This window comes from Canis lupus, chromosome 5 (genome assembly GCF_011100685.1).
Source record: "Canis lupus familiaris isolate Mischka breed German Shepherd chromosome 5, alternate assembly UU_Cfam_GSD_1.0, whole genome shotgun sequence".
In the NCBI taxonomy this organism is placed as follows: Eukaryota; Metazoa; Chordata; class Mammalia; order Carnivora; family Canidae; genus Canis; species Canis lupus.
In genome coordinates, this window is record NC_049226.1 from 75,842,921 (window position 1) to 75,862,925 (window position 20,005).

The 20,005-nt window shown below is 50.3% G+C and overlaps 1 protein-coding gene across 8 annotated transcripts; it reads left to right on the top strand.

Annotated features, from left to right (window-relative positions):
* The first annotated feature begins 23 nt into the window (after positions 1–23).
* Positions 24–14,004, top strand: LOC489707 (carbohydrate sulfotransferase 6). 8 transcript variants are annotated; one of them, XM_038538288.1, is made up of 4 exons: positions 2,327–2,563; positions 7,020–7,094; positions 11,009–11,082; positions 12,149–14,004. In XM_038538288.1, the coding sequence occupies exon 4, from the start codon at positions 12,163–12,165 to the stop codon at positions 13,348–13,350; it is 1,188 nt and encodes a 395-aa protein (XP_038394216.1). In that variant the 5' UTR covers positions 2,327–2,563; positions 7,020–7,094; positions 11,009–11,082; positions 12,149–12,162; the 3' UTR covers positions 13,351–14,004. The 8 variants fall into 8 exon arrangements, with proteins under 8 accessions (XP_038394217.1, XP_038394220.1, XP_038394219.1 ...); XM_038538290.1 differs by having other exon boundaries at positions 2,327–2,493; XM_038538289.1 differs by lacking the exons at positions 2,327–2,563; positions 7,020–7,094 and adding an exon at positions 24–273.
* The last annotated feature ends 6,001 nt before the right edge of the window (positions 14,005–20,005 follow it).

The following is a 20,005-nucleotide window of genomic DNA, read 5'->3' on the forward strand; positions in this document are numbered from 1 at the left end:
GGGCAGAGGTTGCGCACACTTCTCCGCGTTACTCACCGGCAGCTATATGTTGCCAGGTCTCTGCCCAAAGACCTTGGAACTTTTGTTAGCTCTTTGGCAAGTCCCCTGGTCTGGCCCCAAGTACTTGTGAGTTTTTGGTGGAATCCACATAGCATGTGGAAAACACAGGCTGGAAAATTACAGCTGTGTCTGGTGAATATCAAATTATTTACAGATCAGATGTTGGTGGCTTCTGAACCGGAATGAAACAATGTACCTGCGAGAGGGAGAAAGGTGAGTAATACACAGGATTTTACCAAAGGAGCTGTAACTCAGAGCTAAGTCAAGGTTTGAAACAATTAATATTTGTTGATTGGGATGGGGGAGATCTCTAATTTTGCACAATGATTATCCAGTTTCTGTGACTCAAGTGAGGCTCCTGAGCCCCTGCTTAGGTCCCATCATCTAAAAATTTGGTCTTTTTTTCTTTCTCCTATTCATGCTTCTTTTTTTTTTTTTTAATTTATCATTTATTCTTTTAAGAGAGTATGAGGGGAGGGAAAGGAAGGAGAGGGCCAGAGGAAAAGGAGAAGCAGATGCCCCCTAGAGCAGGGAGCCCTGCAGGGATCACCACTTGAGTGGAAGCAGAATCACCCAGGTGTCCCATCATGTTCATGCTTTTTTAAAGATGTCTTGTTTCTTTCTGACCAGATAAATTCTAAATGCCTATTGGCAGAAAATGTAGTTACAGAAACCTGAAGAAAATAAGTTGTCCTTAGACGTCCCATTGGTATTCTGATACATGTCTTTCTATTGTACTGTTTCTAATTTTTTCACTGTAATAACAACACTTCTATGAACTTTGTGTATAAATCCTTGTTGCCGTTTCTTTCCTTAAAATAGATTCTGGAGGGGTGCCTGGGTGGCTCAGTAGTTTAAATATCCAGGTCTTAATCTCAGGGTCCTAAGTTCAAGCCCCATGATGGGCTCCTGCTGGGTGTGGAGCCTACTATTAAAAAAAAAAAAAAAAAAAGATAAATCCTAGAAAGGAATTGCTAATTCAAAAAGCTTATGGCTGTTCTTAAGGATTTAAGTTCATGTTGCCAAACCGCATCCTGGAAAGAATGCACTAATTTATAGTCCCAGCAGCAGAGGCTTCTTTTAGATCCCACCACGAACTGCAAGAGGTCAGAATTCTCTTTTCCAGATGCCTGGACTCTGGTTATCTGGGTGGGGGAGGGCCTGCTTTACTTACTGAAACTTACCCTGTATTTATCCGGACCTGCTCTCAAGGCCGGACCTCTGGATCAGGCTAGAACGGAGCGGGGAGCCAGCCCCGGGTGTCAGGTCCCAGTCGGCTGCTGCTCGGGGAGGCCGCGCGTGTCCGCCTGGCATCCAGAGGCCTCGGACCGGGCGCAGGTTAGCCGAGGCCGGGGGCTGGGGCGCGGCCTGGCTCCCGAGTCGCCTCGCCGCGAGGATGCACCGGGGGCGCGGAGGACGCCGGCTCAAGGAGGGGTCTCCTTGCCCGGGACGCGCGCGGGAGGCCGCTTTCGTGGCGGGTCGGGAGGCTGAGAGGGAGCGCGAGCCCTTCGACGTCCTCCCGGCCCGGGCCCACCTGCGCCCGCCCTCCCCGGGTCCCCCGGCGCCCGCCCCGGCGCCCGCCCCTCCCCCGAGCTGGGGACGGTGGCGGGAGCCGGGGGCCAACCAGCTCCCTCCTTCCTTCCGTCCCTCCCGCCTCGGCTCCCGCCCGCCGGCTCCGGGACCGCAGCCACGTCTGAAAGCGCCTCATTGTGCGCGCTCTCCTCGGCGGCGGCGCGGGGCGGCGGCACCCGGCACGCGGGGGGCGCGGGGGGGCGCGCGGGGACTCGGGGGGCGCGCGGGGCCGCGGGGGGCACGCGGGGACTCGGGGGGCGCGGGGGGCGCGCGGGGCCGCGGGGGCGCGCGGGGGCGGAGGTCCAGGGCCCGGGCAGGGGCGCGCGAGTCTGCGTCTGGCCGCTGCCCGGCGACTGCACCCCCACCCACCCCACACCCATCCCGTCCCCACGACGCCTCGCGTTTGCCAAGACCCTCCTGCCCCGGTGCCCGCTCCCCGCCGCCCGAGAGCTCCCGGTGCCTCCGACGTCGGTATCCGCCGCCCGGCGCCCGTCCTCCCCGAGCCTTCTCGCGGGTGTCCCCGGGAGCCCCTCGCCGGCCCTGGGAGCCTGCGGAGCGCGTCGGCCCCTGCGGACCCTCCGGCGAAGCCTGGCACCGGGAAGCGGCGAAGTCGGGGGCTCCTGCGGGACCCGGGAGAGAGGTGCCGCCTCCGCGCCGCGCCAGCTCGGGCCGGGGCGCCCGCTGCGGGGTACGTTGCTCGCTGCTCTCTCGGCCCGGGGCACCGACCTAGCCGGCAGTCGGGTCTGGGAGACGATCAGAACGAGGCAAGGACCCTGCGACTCCGGGCGCCGGCTGCAAAGTGCGTTCCTGCGGCTTCCGCTCACCTGAGATCGCTGCTGGGGATCCCCAGACTCCCGAAACGTGAGATTCCAAGGGCAGGGAATTGATCTAGGAAGCTTTCCCCACGGAACTCTCCGGGGAGAGCAGCTTGGTGAGTGAACTTAGAGCCCCAGGCAGCTGAACCCGAGTCTGGTGGCCCCTGTTTCGGCTGCTGGATCTTGGGCAACAGTGAAGACGTCTCCTGGCCTCCGCACACAGTAACTTTCCTTTCTCTCTGGGTCTTGTGCGGGAGCTTTGCGGGTGGGATGCCCGAGGCCTACGGGCGGAAGGGCTTGGCCGCCGGGAGCTGAGGGGGAGTGTGCCGAGCACCCGAGCTCGGGAGAAGAGTGCGCGGCTGCTAGAGCGTGGGCCGAGCTGAGGGTTCGGCGGTTCCTTTTACCCCTCTCCCACCCGCGGGGCAGGCGCTTTACAGCGGCCTTTACAAAGGAGCCAGCCCAAGCACCAAGACCTGAGGGGTGCCTTGCTCAAAGTCACACCTCAGTGGGGCAGAGGCAGAAATTGCACCCCGTCTGGCTTCAGAAGCCAGTCTTCCAGCCATTATTTGCTGCTACTTTGCATGTACATGTTCTGTCCCTGCCCGGGCTTGCCACATTCTGTTGCTAGGATGCTGGGTCACTTCAGCCAGGCCACACTGTTGTTCTTGAGCTTTCCTTATGAAGAAGCTTTCGATGGGATCCCTAGAATATAGCTGTAACCCCGGATTTGAAAGATTGAACAAACACAAGCATATTATGTGGCAAGATATTGTTCTAAAAGCTTGAGCAATATTATTAACTCGTTGAATCTTCAGAGCAGGTCCTGACTTGAGTTATATTACTTCCTCTATTTTATTTTATTTTTTTAAAGTAAGCTCTAAGCCCAATGTGAGGCTTGAACTCATGACTCCAAGATCAAGAGTCACAAAGCTCTATGGACAGCCAGCCAGGCAAATTTTCCCCCTTTTATAAAACAACAGGTGCCAAGAGATTAATAAGTACCTTGCCCAAGATCACACAGTCAATGATCAAATGGAGTTCATGAGGGATCCCTGGGTGGCGTAGCGGTTTGGCGCCTGCCTTCTGCCCAGGGCGCGATCCTGGAGACCCGGGATCGAATCCCACATCCGGCTCCCGGTGCATGGAGCCTGGTTCTCCCTCTGCCTGTGTCTCTGCCTCTCTCTCTCTCTGTGACTATCATAAATAAATAAAAGAAAAAAAATATTAAAAAAATCAAATGGAGTTCATGAGCCACTGGGCTATTCCTACTCCCTGTCACCGGACAGCATCCTGCTTCTAATCTAGTAAGGGGAGATAAGAACAGAAATACATGAATAAGAGTATTCCACATGGCGATAGTAGCATTGACAGGTGTTTCTCAGTATCACCTAGTACTCGTGCCATGTTGAAATTTCCAACTGCCTCAAAGATATCTTCTTGCACTTGGTTTGTTTGAATCAGAATCCAAACAACGTCCACACACTGCATCTGGCTGTTATGTGTTTTGAGTCATCTTCTAAGACAGCCCCTTCCTTTTTTTTTTTTTTAATGTAATTGAATTCTAAGAATTATTTAATTCTCAAAAAATAATAAATTAATCAAAAGGTTAAAAAATATACCAGAGAAATTCCAGATTATCCCATTAGATGACTCAGTCAACACCTGGAGAAACACAGGAGGATGTGCTAAATGTGCACTCCGTACCCCCATCCCCTGCATATGTTACTTCAGAAAGGGGGCGGGAGCCCCTGCGCTTCAAGTCTCCCTAGCTGTAAGGCTCTATGATTAGGTCCTGTGCAAAGGGCGTTTTGAGGATCCCCAAAATTCAGAGCCAGGGAAAGGTGTTCTGTGTTATCAGCTCACTTGCTCTCAAATGCCCCCAGGGTGGCTCGGAGCCAGGGAGACTTAAGAGTCCTTTCCTGGACAATTTGATTTCATTTCCCAATAGATTCCTGCAAGCAAATCTGTTTCCTCCAGCAGCATCTGGCCTGTGTGACTCCAGCTTCCCTGCCTCGGGCTAATGCCACGGAGCCACTCATTAGCACTGGCAGAGAGATAGCAGATGTGGCCCGGGCTGGGCTTAGGCCGGATTCCCAGGTGACGGTGGGCTTGGGGATCTTGATACCCTTCAGTGCATAGGAAATAATTCTCCAGCCCATGCTTCTGTCCTCCTCTGGCCCACTGGTACCCAGGTGAGCTGGGAGATGGATTTGCAGGCACTTCTCCTTCTGCAATGAAAGCTGGAGCAGGCAAATTCTATCCATGCCTCCTGTAACCAATGTTATGCTTCTATAATTGCCAAGGTAATACAAGTCTATCGTAGACTGGAACCTGGAAAAGCAAAGCACTAAGAAGAAAAAAATTACCTGTAACCTGGCCGTAGAAAGATAACTACTAATATTTAGTACGCATCCTTCCAGATTTCTTCTATACATTTTTGTGGATTTTTTTTTAAAGATTTTATTTATTTATTCATGAGAAACACACAGAGAGAGGCAGAGACATAGGCAGAGGGAGAAGCAGGCTCCTTGTGGGGAGCCTGATGTGGGACTTGATCCCAGGACCCTGGGATCATGACCTGAGCCAAAGGCAGACCCTCAACCACTGAGCCACCCAGGTGTCCCTGTAGGTTTTTGTTTTTTTTCTTACTATTGTATTTATTTAATTGAGAGAGAAAGAGGGAGAGAGAGAGAGAGAGAGAGAGAACATGAATGGGGCAAGGAACAGAAGGAATGAGAAGCAGACTCCTCACTTAGCAGGGAGTCCCCCATGTGGGGCTCCAACCCAGGACCCCAGGATCATGACCTGAGCCAAAGGCAGATGCTCAACCAACTGAACCACCCAGGTGTCCCTTGGATATATATTTTAGATGCATTGCTGCATCACATAGTAACCCTATGTTTAAACTTTTGAGGAACTACCTGTTTTCTGCAGGAACTGCACCATTTCCACCACCCCCCCCCAGCAGTGCATGAAGATTCCCCACCTTCTCACTAATTCTGGTTATTATCTATCTTTTTTATTTTAACCATCCTAGTTGATGGCGAGTGGTCTGTCATTACAGTTTTGTTGTTTTTTCTTTTTAAAGATTCGATTTATTTGAGAGAGAGAGAGTACAAGCAGAGGGAGGAGTAGGGAGAGCAAGAGGGAGAAGCAGGCTCTCAGCTGAGCAGGGAGCTTGATGTGGGGCTTCATATCAGGATCTTGGGATCATGACCTGAGCCAAAGGCAAACGCTTAACCAACTGAGCTACTACCCAGACACCTCCCATTATAATTTTTTTTCCATTATAATTTTTTAAAAAGATTTTATTTATTCATTCATGAGAGACACACAGAGAGAGAGAGGCAGAGACATAGGCAGAGGGAGAAGCAGACTCTCTGTGGGGAACCTGATGAGGGACTTAATCCCAAGACCTTGGGATCATGACCTGAGCTAAAGGCAGACCCTCAACCACTGAGCCAAAGGCAGACCCTCAACCACTGAGCCACAGGCATCCGCCCATTATAGTTTTGTTTGGCATTTCCCTAATGACTAAAAATGTCAAGCATCGTTTCATGAGCTTGTAGACAATTTGTATATCTTTGGAGAAATGTCTACTCAGATCTCTTGCCCATTTTTCAATTGGGTTGTGTTTGTTTCTATATTGAATTGTAAGAGCTCTTTATATATTCTGGATCCCTTGCTACACATATGATTTGCAAGTACTCTCTCCCACCTGGGGGTGTCCTTTCACCTTTTTAATGATGTCCTTTGATATTTGTATATATTTTTATATTTGTGCATTTTTAACACACTGTATGTTCTAGTACTTGTGCGTTATCCACTCAACACTATGTAGTTAAGAGCTCTAAAGTTAGATGGCTAGGACTTAAATTCTGACTCAGCTGCTGTGTGGTCTTTTAGGCAAAAAAAATTTTTTTTTGGAGATTTATTTATCTATTTATTCATGAGAGAGACAGAGAGAGAGGCAGAGACACAGGCAGAGGGAGAAGCAGGCTCCCTGCAAGGAGCCCATAGGCCTGGATCCCAGGACTCTGTAATCAAGCCCTGAGCTGAAGGCAGACGCTCAACCACTGAGCCACCCAGGTGTCTGCTTTAGGCAAGTTTCTTAATCTTTCCAAACCTTAGTTGCCTCTTCTGTAAAATAGGGAAGAGTATCAGGTCCATGTCAAAGGGTTGTTCTAAAGATTAAATCAGAAGATGGGCAGAAAAGTCATAGCATATAGGAAGCCCTCAACAGATGGTATTTACTGGTGTTCCATGTTTCCAGTCCACCATAGACATGCATCCTTCTCTCCTCCCTTGCTTTTCTATCTCTCTCTCTCTCTCTCATTTTTATTTTTTCTCTTTCCCTCCTTTTCAACCTTTTCCCTAACAGATGCCCTAGACTCCATTAGAACTGGTTTGCCCCCAGGGGTGGCCCTTGATGCCAAGAGTCCACTGATCCTTCATCTGGAATCTGTTTTTTCTAGTCCTTGGGATTCCTGAACAGGGATGGCCTCCAGCTGATGCCAAACAGAGAAATCTGAGCCATGAATTTGTACCTAGTGTTATATTTCACTCCCTTAGATACCCTGCCAGGGCCGGGAGAGGCTGCGCACAGGAGATGCTGCTGAGTGAGGGGTATGCAGAGCTGGGGTACAGGTGAGGATTTCCCAGAGAGCTGGGTTCCTGGGCTTGCATCAGTCTGATGCAGTCCTGAGTGCATCAGTCTGTGGAGCATCAGACTCTTGATCACAGCTCAGGTCTTGATCTCGGGGTTGTGGGTTTGAGCCCTGCATTGTGCTCCACATGGAGCCTACTTAAAAAGTTAAAATGCTTAGCAGGAAGAAACATGGGGCACATGGGGAATTCCCCCCCTTTGGATTTGGATCACAGAGTATCTGACTTCCATTAAGCAAATATTTATTCTTCATAAATCTTATTTACTTGAGAGAGAGAGAGAGTGAAAGCGAGAGAGCAAGAGCATGATCAGGGGGAAAGGGAGAAGCATGTTCTCTGCTGAGCAGGGGCCCAATGTGGGGCTCAACTCAGGCCTCTGGGATCATGACCTGAGCCAAAGGCAGACACTTAACTGACTGGACCACCCACGTGCCCCAGGCAAATATTTATTAATATCATCGACTCATTCAGTCTTCAGGGACATTCTTAGACATGATACTGTCTTATTCAGCCAGGATTCTTGACTTTTTATTGAAATATAACATAACATGCAGAAAAGAACACAAGTCATAAAAATATAGCTTGATAACACACTCAGGTAGTTAGCACCTCATCAAGAAACACAGTGTGACCTGCCCTCAGAAGTTCTATCCATGCTCACTACAGTCCTGCCCTCTCCCCACCCCACCCCACCAAGGGGACCCACTTTCTAAATAAAACACTTGGTTGTAAATGGCAGATATTGAACTCATGCTGGCTTTACTAAAAATGGAGCCTTTTCCCCAGCATGAGAAGTCCAACCGAATCCAGATGCTGCCAGCTGCCCATGTGCTCTCAGATTTTCTTTCTTTAGCTCAGTTCTCTTCTCTGCTGGCTTTGTAACTAGGGAGTTTCCCTCTTCCCTGCAAATCTACAAAAATACTGAGATTGGACTTGGGGCAGATGTCCATTTTTTTGTTTTTTAAGATTTCATTTATTTATTCATGAGGGACACAGAGAGAGAGACCAAGACGTAGGCAGAGAGAGAAGCAGGTTCCATGCAGGGAGCCTGATGCAGGACTCGATCCCAGGACCCCAGGATCATGACCTGTGCTGAAAGCAGATGCTGAACCACTGAGCCACCCATGTGCCCCAGATGTCCATTCCTAAGCCTATCACTTGATCGGGGGATAGTTTATGGAATATATAGATGAACCAGGCTTGAGACACATGATTCCTTAAGAACCAGGAAGTGGGCAGTCAGCCCCATGCAAACCACATGCACTTTGTGTGAGTGAGGGTGGTTCCTCAAAGAAAAATCTTGAGGCTGTTAGCAGAATAAGGAGGAACAGGTACCGAGTGGACCCAAGCAAAGCTTGTCTAGTGCACCTGTGTAGCGTGAGCCCCACACTGGGTGCCTGGGAACAGACACACTCACTTACAAAAAAAACTCCACAATCTTGACTCTCAAGTTGCTCACAGGCAAGAAGGGCAGAGTGATGCATGGCTTAAGAAAGGCACAGGTGGGCAGCCTGGGTAGCTCAGTGGTTTAGCGCCGCCTTCGGCCCGGGGTGTGATCCCAGAGACCCGGGATCGAGTCCCACGTTGGGCTCCCTGCGTGGAGCCTGCTTCTCCCTCTGTCTGTGTCTCTGTCTCTCTCTCTCATGAATAAATAAATAAAATATTGAAAGAAAGAAAGAAAGAAAGAGAGAGAGAGAGAAAGGCACAGGTGAGGTGTCTTGGGAGGAAGCTGAGATGACTCCTGGTGGGAGTCAGGGCTGGGCACTTAGAGCAGAGGAGAACATGGGTGTAATGATTCCAGGTGATCTGACACACAGGATGCTGAGTGGGGATTTTTGGGAAGTGAGGTGGGAAAACTGAAGGTTGCTGAGTAGGAGAACGACAGCATCAAATACAGCATAGGCGGCTCTGGTGGGTCTGTGCAATGTGAAATGCTGAGAGACACAGTGGGGGATTTTTCCAGAATCCAAGAGAGAAGTATGCAAGCCAGGACTAGCACAACCCTCCCCTGGCACTGGATAGTTGGGCCACTCACTCGGACTACCATCTGGTCCTTTGGCCACTTCATCGGTGTGTCCCTGATGCCTAGCTACATTGTCTGCTGTGATAAGGACGTTACACATTTGACCTCCTGGATTGATCATGCTCTTGCTCTCTCTCACACTCTTGCTCTCTCAAATAAACAAATTCTTTTTTTTTTTTAAGAGTTTATTTATTCATGAGAGACACAGAGAGGGAGAGAGAGAGAGAGGGGCGGAGACACAGGCAGAGGGAGAAGCAGGCTCCATGCAGGGAGCCCGATGTGGGACTCGATCCTAGGACTCCAGGATCATGCCCTGAGCCACAGGCAGACGCTCAACCACTGAGCCACCCAGGGATCCCTCAAATAAACAAAATCTTAAAGATAAATAAAGCAGCTAGAGGTAATTTCTACTTCCCAGGAATGTTGAGAGGATGCAGTTCAATCATGAAGAGAAAGGACTTATCCCAGTGCCTTCCTGACCTGTTCTTCCTAACTTTGAACCCTGAGGCAATTGAATTTGCTATCCCTAAGGCTTCTTATCAGAAAACTCTCCTGTAGGATCCGTAGGACCCTGCTGTCTCTGGATACTCTGCATGGGGTAGGATGTGTTAATTCCCTTCCTAGTTGTTGAGTTCCAATTAATAGGATCAGATATCAGTTCTGTATTGTGTGAGTCACCTAAGAAAACCTCTGGTTTCTCTGGAGGGTAGGTAACAAGCACATTGGCCTGCATTCAAGATCCTCCCTAGCCAGGAAAGGGCTGGGCTGGCCAGGGCGGCTGTGTTTGGGCCAAACTCAGGATCCAGTGCTCTGCAGGGATTTCGTAGGAATGGGCCAAATGACTGTAATGGGAAAGCACTAGGAACTTTGAGATGGAAGTCCTGGGTTGGGGGTCCCACTTGCCCTGCTGTCTTTCCAAACCTTGGGTCCTTCACAGAAATAATGGAAATCATAATGTCCACCAAAGGAGCAATTGAGTTAAATCACAGCATCTACACTTGTGTGAGGTTCAGGACGCAGTGCTGGAGTCAGTAGCAGACCACAAAGCTGCCGGCCGTCCTCCACCTACTCCGGAAGCCTCCAGATAAGTGAAATCTGCTCACGATTTAGATCTGGCTTCTGGTGGTGATGTGGACAAAGGAGGGGCCTTAGTGGGGAGTAAATGCTGTGAAAGCACAGAAGGCCCCTTCCTTCCAAAGCTGCTCTTCCCTGAGATCGTGGCAAGAGCAACAGGTGCAAAGAAAAAACCCTGGGACCTTGGGGTGTGCGAACCTGGCTCAGTGTTCCTTTCACTCTGTGGGTCAAGTGCAACATTCTTAAGATCCATTGAAGGCCACAGGGATGGTTGGGACCAGAGGTGGTCACAGGAGATTCTGGGATTCCAGATGTAGGTGACCTCAGCGTGTCTCATCTGGGTAGAGACCTCCCAAGGTTCCTTCTCTCCCAACACAGCATCATCAACAGTAGCACGAGGTGGAGGTACGGCATCCGCAAGCCCTTCCTCATCTGTGTTGGTAGCAGCTTCCCCATGACAAGCCCGAGAGGCTAAATGTTATCATCCTCATTTTACAGAGGACAAGACTGAGCCTTGGAGAAGTCAAGTCATTTGCTCCAGGTTTCATAGCTCCTAAGTGGCTATGAGAGGGCCCACTGCCAGTCCTCTCTCCTCCACCCATCAGGAGACACCATCAATTCACACTCACTTGGAAAAATGTACCCAGCCCCTGGTCTGTGCCCAGCTCCAGCCAGGGGCTGGGTCGCTCTGTTCCCACCTGCAGAGAACTTTCTGTCCGCCTGGGAATGCAAAGCCCTCCCACGGTGCAGGGCTCCTTCCTCCTGTGAGACTGACCCAGCCTCCCTCCTGCTTTCTCAGGCTCTGAAAAACCTGCGGGCACCTTCCATGGATCTGTGACAAGTGTGCAGCTCTCCGGGCAGCCCTGGACTAGAGTGAGTAACCCCAGCATGGAAAGGGCAGAAAGGCCAGGAGCCTGCCTGCCGTCACCTCTCCCTTTACCGCTCTCTTCTGCGCCTTCACACGGCTCCAGAGGGTACCCTCCCCCTGGAGTCCGTGCATCCTCTAGCCCTTTCCTCCCTGTAGATGGCAACAGTTGGTGTTCTTTGTCTAGGTCATCATTTACTTTTAATAATAAAAGCTATTATTTGCTTGGTGAAAAGAAGTCCGGCCAACCCAGAAGCACACTGTGTAGAAAGGGCAAGTTACAGGAGTTACTACATGCCCTGCCCCCCAGACTCCTGTCATGACTCCAGTCCAGTATCAGTCCTCTTTTTACTGATGAATAAACTGAGTTACAGATTTATTAAGCGTTTGGTCCAGGATCACAGACTAGGAAGTGGCTGAGCCCAGTGAAGGAGTCAAATCACCCATCAAGCTGTTTTGCTGGGCATCCCTGGGTGGCTCAACGGTTTAGCGCCTGCCTTAGGCCCAGGGCGTGGTCCTGGAGTCCTGGGATCGAGTCCTGCATTGGGCTCCCTGCATGGAGCCTGCTTCTCTCTTTGCCTGTGTCTCTGCCTCTCTCTGTCTCTCTGTATCTCTCGTGGATAAATTAATTAAAAATCTTAAAAAAAAAAAAAAGCTGTTTAGCTAAACAACCTAAAATGGTCTCCCTACAAAGGAAATTCTCAAGCAAAAGGAAGGAATCCGTTTTAAAAATCGTATTTCCCTCTCCAGAAAAAAGAAAGGAAGAAAGAGTAAGGCAGAGACAGAGAGAAGGAAAGATGAGAAAGACAGGAAGGAAGGCACTAGGGGTGAGCATGTATCTCCCATAGCATTCTGCAACTGGCCTCTTGCTCTGCATAGACAAGATCTTGGCTGACCTCTTAAAGTCCTGTTCCTGGGAGAGGGTCCACCTGAGACGGCTGCGGTCTGGGGAGCCCCCCCCCCCCAGGTCGGGTGGTCGGTCGGGGCGGGGGTGCTCCCTGCAAGCAGCAGGCTGGCGCTGGGGTGCGGCGGGCCGCGGTCCCTAACGCCGCCCGGCTGCTCTCTCCCGCGCAGGCCCGGCCGGCGGCATGTGGCTGCCGCGCATCTCCAGCACGGCGGTGACCGTGCTCCTGCTGGCGCAGACGGGCATCCTGCTCTTCCTGGTCTCCTGGCCCAGGCCGCCGTCGCCCGCGAGCGGCAAAGAGCGGGTGCACGTGCTGGTGCTGTCCTCGTGGCGCTCGGGCTCGTCCTTCGTGGGCCAGCTCTTCAGCCAGCACCCCGACGTCTTCTACCTGATGGAGCCCGGGTGGCACGTGTGGACCACCCTGTCCCAGGCGAGCGCGCCGGCGCTGCACATGGCCGTGCGCGACGTGGTGCGCTCCGTCTTCCTGTGCGACATGGACGTGTTCGACGCCTACCTGCCGTGGCGCCGCAACCTGTCGGACCTCTTCCAGTACGCGGTGAGCCGCGCGCTGTGCTCGCCGCCCGCCTGCAGCGCCTTCCCGCGCGGCGCCATCAGCAGCGAGGCGGTGTGCAAGCCGCTGTGCGCGCGGCAGCCCTTCCGCGTGGCCCAGGAGGCCTGCCGCGCCTACAGCCACGTGGTGCTCAAGGAGGTGCGCTTCTTCAACCTGCAGGTGCTCTACTCGCTGCTGCGGGACCCCGCGCTCAACCTGCGCATCGTGCACCTGGTGCGCGACCCGCGGGCCGTGCTGCGCTCGCGCGAGCAGACCGCCAAGGCGCTGGCGCGCGACAACGGCATCGTGCTGGGCACCAACGGCACGTGGGTGGAGGCCGACCCGGGCCTGCGCGTGGTGCGCGAGGTGTGCCGCAGCCACGTGCGCATCGCCGAGGCCGCCACGCAGAAGCCGCCGCCCTTCCTGCAGGGCCGCTACCGCCTGGTGCGTTTCGAGGATCTGGCGCGGGCGCCGCTGCCTGAGATCCGCGCGCTCTACGCCTTCGCGGGCCTGAGCCTCACGCCGCAGCTCGAGGCCTGGATGCACAACATCACGCACGGGTCTGGGCCTGGCGCGCGCCGCGAGGCCTTCAAGACCTCGTCGAGGGACGCGGTCAACGTCTCGCAGGCCTGGCGCCACACACTGCCCTTCGCCAAGATCCGCCGGGTGCAGGATCTGTGTGCCGGAGCGCTGCAGCTGCTGGGCTACCGGCCCGTGTTCTCGGAGAAGGAGCAGCGCGACCTCACCCTGGACCTGGTGCTGCCGCGCGGCCCTAGCAGCTTCAGCTGGGCCTCATCCACAGACACGCACCCTGGACCTTAGCGGACGCCCCGCGGTTGTGGCGGTGGGGAGGGAGCCGGGCACACAGGGCCAGCCAGGGCTGCTATTGGAGGGGCCGGGAGTTTGGGAGCCCTCCCCCGTAATAGGAACAGACTGAGTCCCCAGAGCTCCAAGTTTCTTCCTTCTTGCTTCTGAATTTTCTTTTGAGTGCTCCTTAGCAGCTGGATTCCCGTCTGGCGCACACTTCATGGAAAGCAAAACTGTGTCCACACTTCTGGGCACAGGGAATGAGTTCAGGTGGGCTTGGCTGTACTCAAGTGCTTTCTTCCAAAGTCTGTTTTCCTTTTGGATGCATCGTCCAGCAGCTGAGAAGGGGACCCCAGCCCTGTTTTAGAGTAGAGGGGCATCGTGGTGAGGCCGGCTCTGAAATCTGTACAGCACCCCCACCCAACACACACACACACTCTGGACTTCGGTCCCCCATGCCCCACCGCCACACTCCAGCAAAGCAACTGGACTTTATATTTACTTCTTTCTTTCAGCAAGAAATCAGACAAGATGCCTCTTATCTTGTGATCTCCCTGTGGCTTCTCTCTGCCCCGTTACCTGCCCAGTTACCTGGGGTAAACCATTGATTTGTCTTGACCCAAAGGATCCTACCCACAGAAATAAACATAGTAATTTTTGTTTACTGGACTTCACAGTCTGTAAAGTTGAACAAGTGAAATGCAAAACTGAAGGGACCTGTCCAAGGTCACACAATGAGGAGGATGAAGGGAGGAGGGGAGTTTTGCTCTGATGCTATAGTAGGAAGGAGAGGGTGAATCAGGCTTGCACAGACCTGTCTCCTTCGCGAAGGAGGGTCAGATTTTCCCATCTATCTGCACTAGGAAGAGTAAGCAGCTGTAGTTGGGGCCGCAGGTGCAGGATGCAGGAAGTGATGAGGTATCTGGGCCCAGAGTGCAGAGCCTAGGGAGCCTCCTGGATAAGCCTGGAGGGAGGCAGTGAAGGGGAATGGTAGTGGATGAAAAGGATAGAGAGGCCTGGACGGCAAGCCAGACAGAGCGTGTGGCAGAGCAAGAGGTTGGCATCAGGATCAGTGCCTGGAGGGCAGGTGGCAGGATGACTGTAACTAGATAAATCTTGCCAGGAGGGCAAAAGAAAAATGGCTCTGCTGTGGTGGTTTTCGCTTGGTCCTCCCAGTCCAGGCCCTAGAGGAGAGCAGAATCCCTTTCCTACCTGTAAGCCCTGGCTCCAGCAGCAGAGACTTAATAAAGGGATGTTGGATGTGTAGAGGTCTTGGTCCTGAGTTCAGGAAATGAGAATGAGAGTTAGCAAGTGCCTAGTACGTGTTTAAAAAGGAAAAAGAGGAGGGGGAATAAACGCTCAAAGAACCCCTGAGAGGAACAGGGACGCAGATCTGAGTGCGCATAGACTTGGGGCATGGTGTTGGTGCTAGGACTGACATTTGCCAGAACTTGCATGCCTGTTACCTCTGGAAATGAATGGGCTGCCTCACTTGCCATCAGTTGCCAGAAGGGGTTCTGGAAGTTGCCAGCTTCTTTTTCTCAGCCCAAGTGTGGCCTTGGATTGGTGGGACCTCGGTTGTGCACCCCCATCCTTGCTGCAAAGCAGGCGGGCAACAGGGACTCTGGCACTTCTTTTCTTGCAAGGAGTAGAGAGATACTGACCTTGAAGCTGAAGCTTGAGGACATCTCACTTAAGGATCTGTAAAGCTGTAGAAACTTCAGGCCCCATAAAACCTCCATCTGCCCCTTCACAATAACATGGGAAGGTAATTAGAACTCTGAATTTACTGGGGCACCTGGGTGGCTCAGTTGGTCAAATGCCTAATTTGGCTCAGGTCATGAACCCAGGGTCCTGGCATGGAGCCCCACATGGAGCTTCCCACTCAGCAGGAGTCTGCTTCTCCCTCTCTCCTTGCCCTGCCCCCTGCTCCTGCTGGTGCTCTCTCTCAAATAAATAAATCTTTAAAAAATAACCATTTTTTTAAAACCCTGAATTTATTAATGGGGACTCTGCAACTTAGGAAGGTTCAGGCCACAGAGCTTAAAATACAGGACAGACCTCAAACTCACATCTCTGACTTCGGTGCTTATAGTTCTAACAAAGTGAACTGGATGCAGTAAAAGATCCCACTACAGGCTTGGAAAGCCACATCATTTCATCCAGTACTGACATGGCTCTCTAGGGGTGAGGGAGTCCTCCTGGCATTGGGCTGCAGATATCTTAAGGACCAGGACGTTGAAACGTACGGTATGCAGTGGGCTGGGGCACTGGGGCCCCTGTTGTTGGCCTCTTTTCTCCCTCCCTGCACCTCCCTGTCCTCTGCCCTGTGCTGGCCACTGGGGGTAAAAGCCAATCGGAATTGCCTGGAAGGAATGCAATGTCAACTGGAAGAGTCAGCCTAGGAATGTTCCTGGACAATGTGGTATGTTCAGGCAAAGAGGGATAAGCAAGAGGTTTGTGGTGCCAGAAGCCAAAAACGGGGAGACTCTGATCTCTTAATGGAGTCCAGGAAGGCTTTTGGGATAGCTCGAAGCCCAACCTGATAGCGGCATCACACAAATTTCATTTGCCCCTGCTCTGGTCACAGATTGTATTGATGGTCACAATTAATGCATTGATGGTCCTTACTGTGTGATTCATTCATCCTGGCTGGACACCCGAGGTCCCCCAAATGGGATGCCTGGCTCCCAGACTTGGCTCCGTGCATCTAATGTACCCTGGGCCTCTGGGTAAGTTCCCTGGCATATCGGATTCTAAGCAAGCCTGGGGGTGAACCCAGATCAGGTTTCAGGACAAGAACAGGCAGTGCCCAATTGAGTGCTTCAATGAGTCAGCGCAGTTCAGAACTTGGGGACAAAGTAGGGGGAGACCAGTAACAGACCTTGCTCTTGTGGAGAATGCAGACCCCAAATAAACAGTCCCACAGACAAACACGCAAATGTAAATGTCAATCGTGCTCTAAAAAGAAACAATAAGAATGGGGAGAGGATGACCTACTGAATCTAGGCTCATGAGGTAAGAGAAGCCCCTAAGACATGATCAAGTTTGTCTGTCTCTAGTAAAGATTCCTAGAAGTAGAACAACTGGATCAAAGACCATTAATGTCTTTAAATGTGAAACTGCCAAACTACTCTAAAAATGGAGTAACAACTCATACCCTCCAGAATGAGGTGAAGAAAGCTCTTCCCATCCCTCTTCTTCTAACCACCCCTACCTCACAAGTATCACCTGTACAGGTAAGCCAGTCATTTCATCCTTACTACTATTATTACGTGCTAAAAACAAATGAGCTTAACAAGCCATGAAAAGACATGGAAGAAATTGAAATGCCCATTATTAAGTGAAAGAAAAGTCAGTGGTTACATGCTGTACAATTCCAACTATATGACATTCTTGAAAATGCAAAATTAGGGCAGCCCAGGTGGCTAGGCGGTTTAGCACCGCCTTCTGCCCCAGGACTGATCCTGAACACCTGGGATCGAGTCCTGCGTTGGGCTCCCTGCGTGGAGCCTGCTTCTCCCTCTGCCTATGTCTCTGCCTCTCTCTCTCTCTCTGTGTTTCTCATGAATAAATAAATAAAATCTTTTAAAAAAGAAAAGAAAAGGCAAAACTAGGAAGACAGTAAAAAGGATTAGTGGTTGCTAGGGAATGGAGATGGGGAGGGGAAGGATTAATAGATGTAGTCAGGGTTTGGGGGGTAATGAAAATACTCTCTATGATACTATAATGATGGAAATGATGGGAATATGTTATTAGATATTTGTTCAAACCCATAGAATGTACAACTCCAAAAGCAAATTCCAAGGTACACTATGGACCTTGGGTGATTATGATGTGTGCATGTAGGTTTATCCTTGGTAACAAATGTACCCCTCTAGTGAGTGATATTGGTAATGGGAGAGGCCATGAATGTGTGAGGGCAGGAGGTGTATGGGACATCACTGTACCTTTCTCTCAATTATGTTATAAACCTAAAACTGTTCTTAAAAAGTTAAATCTTTTTTAAAAACTGGAGCAAAAGTATTGGTAGCTTCAGGAGGATGTGAGAGTCTGCTGAAATGAGAGGATTTGGCCAGTTACATGGAGACTGTCCACTTCAGACTGGACTTTCAATTTTCCTGGGGTGGGCAGTTCTTCAGCCAATCAAGTATTTTCTCACTTGGGGTAAGACTGGAGAACCTGGTTGGCCCTATAGTTCTTTTTTTTTTTTTTTTTTTTTTAAGATTTTATTTATTTATTCATGAGAGACACACAGAGAGAGAGGCAGAGGCATAGATAGAGGGAGAGGCAGGCTCCCTACAGGGAGCCCGATGCAGGACTTGATCCTGGAACTCCGGGGTCATGCCCTGAGCCGAAGGGAGACGCTCAACCACTGAGCCACCCAGGAGTCCTGGCCTACAGTTCTGGTGCCCTTCTGATTCCAGTCTTCAAATCCTCCACATCTCCATTCATTTGTTCAACACACATTATGAATTAAGCACAAATCAGTGCAAAAGGAGGGAAGAATCACTGGGATTAGGGATGTATGTACATAGGGGTATGAGTTACAATTTTTAATCAGGTGATCAGGGTAGGTCTTATTAAAAAAAAAAAAGTGATATTTGAGCAAAGTATTAAAGGAAGTGAGTCAGTTAATTAAGGAGTAGCTACCAGTAGAGTGTCCCAGAGGAGGAAAAAGGCAATACAAAAATCCTAAAGAGGGAAACAATTTGGTATATTGGAAGAACAGCAAGAGGCTGGTGGGTCTGGTGTGGTGGGCCAAAAGGAGAGTGCTAGATGACAAAGTAATAAGAGACAGGAGGTCAGGGGTGCCTGGGTGTCTCAGTGGGTTAAGGGTCTACCTTATGCTCAGGTCATGATCTTGGGGTCCTGGGATGGAGCCCTAGGCTGGGTTCCCTGCTCAGCAGGGGGTCTGATTCTACCTCTCTGCCTCTGCCCTCCACTTGTGCTCTCTCTCCAATAAATAAATAAAATCGAGAGAGTGAGAGAGAGAGGAAGTCAGATCATGTAGGACTTTATAGGCCTTGGTGAGGAGAGGACTTTGGCTTTTACTTGGAATTAGAGGGCATCCAAGGCCACTCTTGCTCTGTGGTACTCCTTTGTCAAACAAATACGCACATAATATTTAAAAATGTGTGCAATATGTCAGACATTTTTTAAAATAATAGAATAAGTACTCAGTTAAATAAATATTTCATTATCTGGGACGCCTGGGTGGCTCAGGAGTTGAGTGTCTGCCTTTGGCTCAGGGCCAAAATCCCATAGTCCTGGAATCGAGTCCCACATCGGGCTTCCTGCATGGAACCTGCTTTTCCCTCTGCCTGTGTCTCTGCCTCTCTCTCTGTGTTTCTCATGAATAAATAAATAAAATCTTTAAAAAATAAATAAATATTTCACTATCATTTCACTGCTTATGTTAATATGAATTAGTGTATTGTTAGTTCTGCAAGTTTTTTTTTTAACTGGATTTAAATTAATCACACTGTGGGGCCACCTAGCTGGTCAAAATAGCATGGGACTCTTGATCTGGGGGTTGTGAGTTCAAGCCCCATATTGGGTGTAGAGATTACTTAACTAAAAAAATAAAACTTAAAAAGTTAATCTCCCTGTGGCCTTCTTCTGCAACTTAGATTTTCCCCACACCTTTATATTCATGAGATGCATCATGTTGGTTGCAAGTGTAAGTCATTTCTTAAAAAGATTATTTATTTATTTATGTAACAGAGAGAGAGACAGAGAGCAAGCACAAGCAGAAGGAGTGGCAGGCAAAGAGAGAGGGAGAAGCAGACCCCCTGTAGAGCAGAGAGCTGGACACAGAGCTGGGATTCTGGGGTCATGACCTGAGGGGAATGTAGACTGAGCCACCCATGCACCCTGTCTTCTAAAAGTTTTATAATTCTGCATCTCACTATAAGTGAAATAAGTGAGGTTGTGGAGTTCTAAAAAGCAAGCAAACAAAAAACTTAGTTGCTTCATAACTTTCTTGCAGTCTTGTGTTTTTCCTGGACTTCATATTGCCTTTCAGTTTTTTTTCCCATTAAGAGAAAAAATAGATACCTTTTTCACCCTGCCATTAAAAATTTGAGCTTAACCATTTTTTCCATAGCTTGAAATCAATTCCACTATTTTTTCTGAGGATACTCTTCTTTCTGTTCTAATCTGCTTAGATGGCTGCTAGAATTTGTGCACAGAAGTTAGACTAAGTAAATCCATCATTTCTTGTATTGCACATCTTTCTCTTTCTTGATTATCACTTTCTAACTTAATTGGAGGACATACTCAGCTTTCTTAGAAAGCGTATATAAAATATATATATTCTGAGTCCTGCTAGTATAAAAAGTCTTTTTTTTTAAGGATTTTATTTATTTGACAGAAAGAGAACACAAAGCAGGGGAAGCAGTAGAGGGAAAAGCAGGCTCCCCACTGAGCAGGGAGCTGAAGCTGGGTTTGATCCCAGGACAATGGGACCATCACCTGAGCCAAAGCAGATGCTTAACCAACTCAGCCACCCAGGCACTTAAATGTCTTTTTTTTAACCTTTAGATTCAGAATTTGACTGGGGATAGAATTGTAAATTCAGGGATCCCTGGGTGGCTCAGCGGTTCAGCACTTGCCTTCAGGCCAGGGCGTGATCCTGGGGTCCCTGGATTGAGGCTGGCACGTTGGG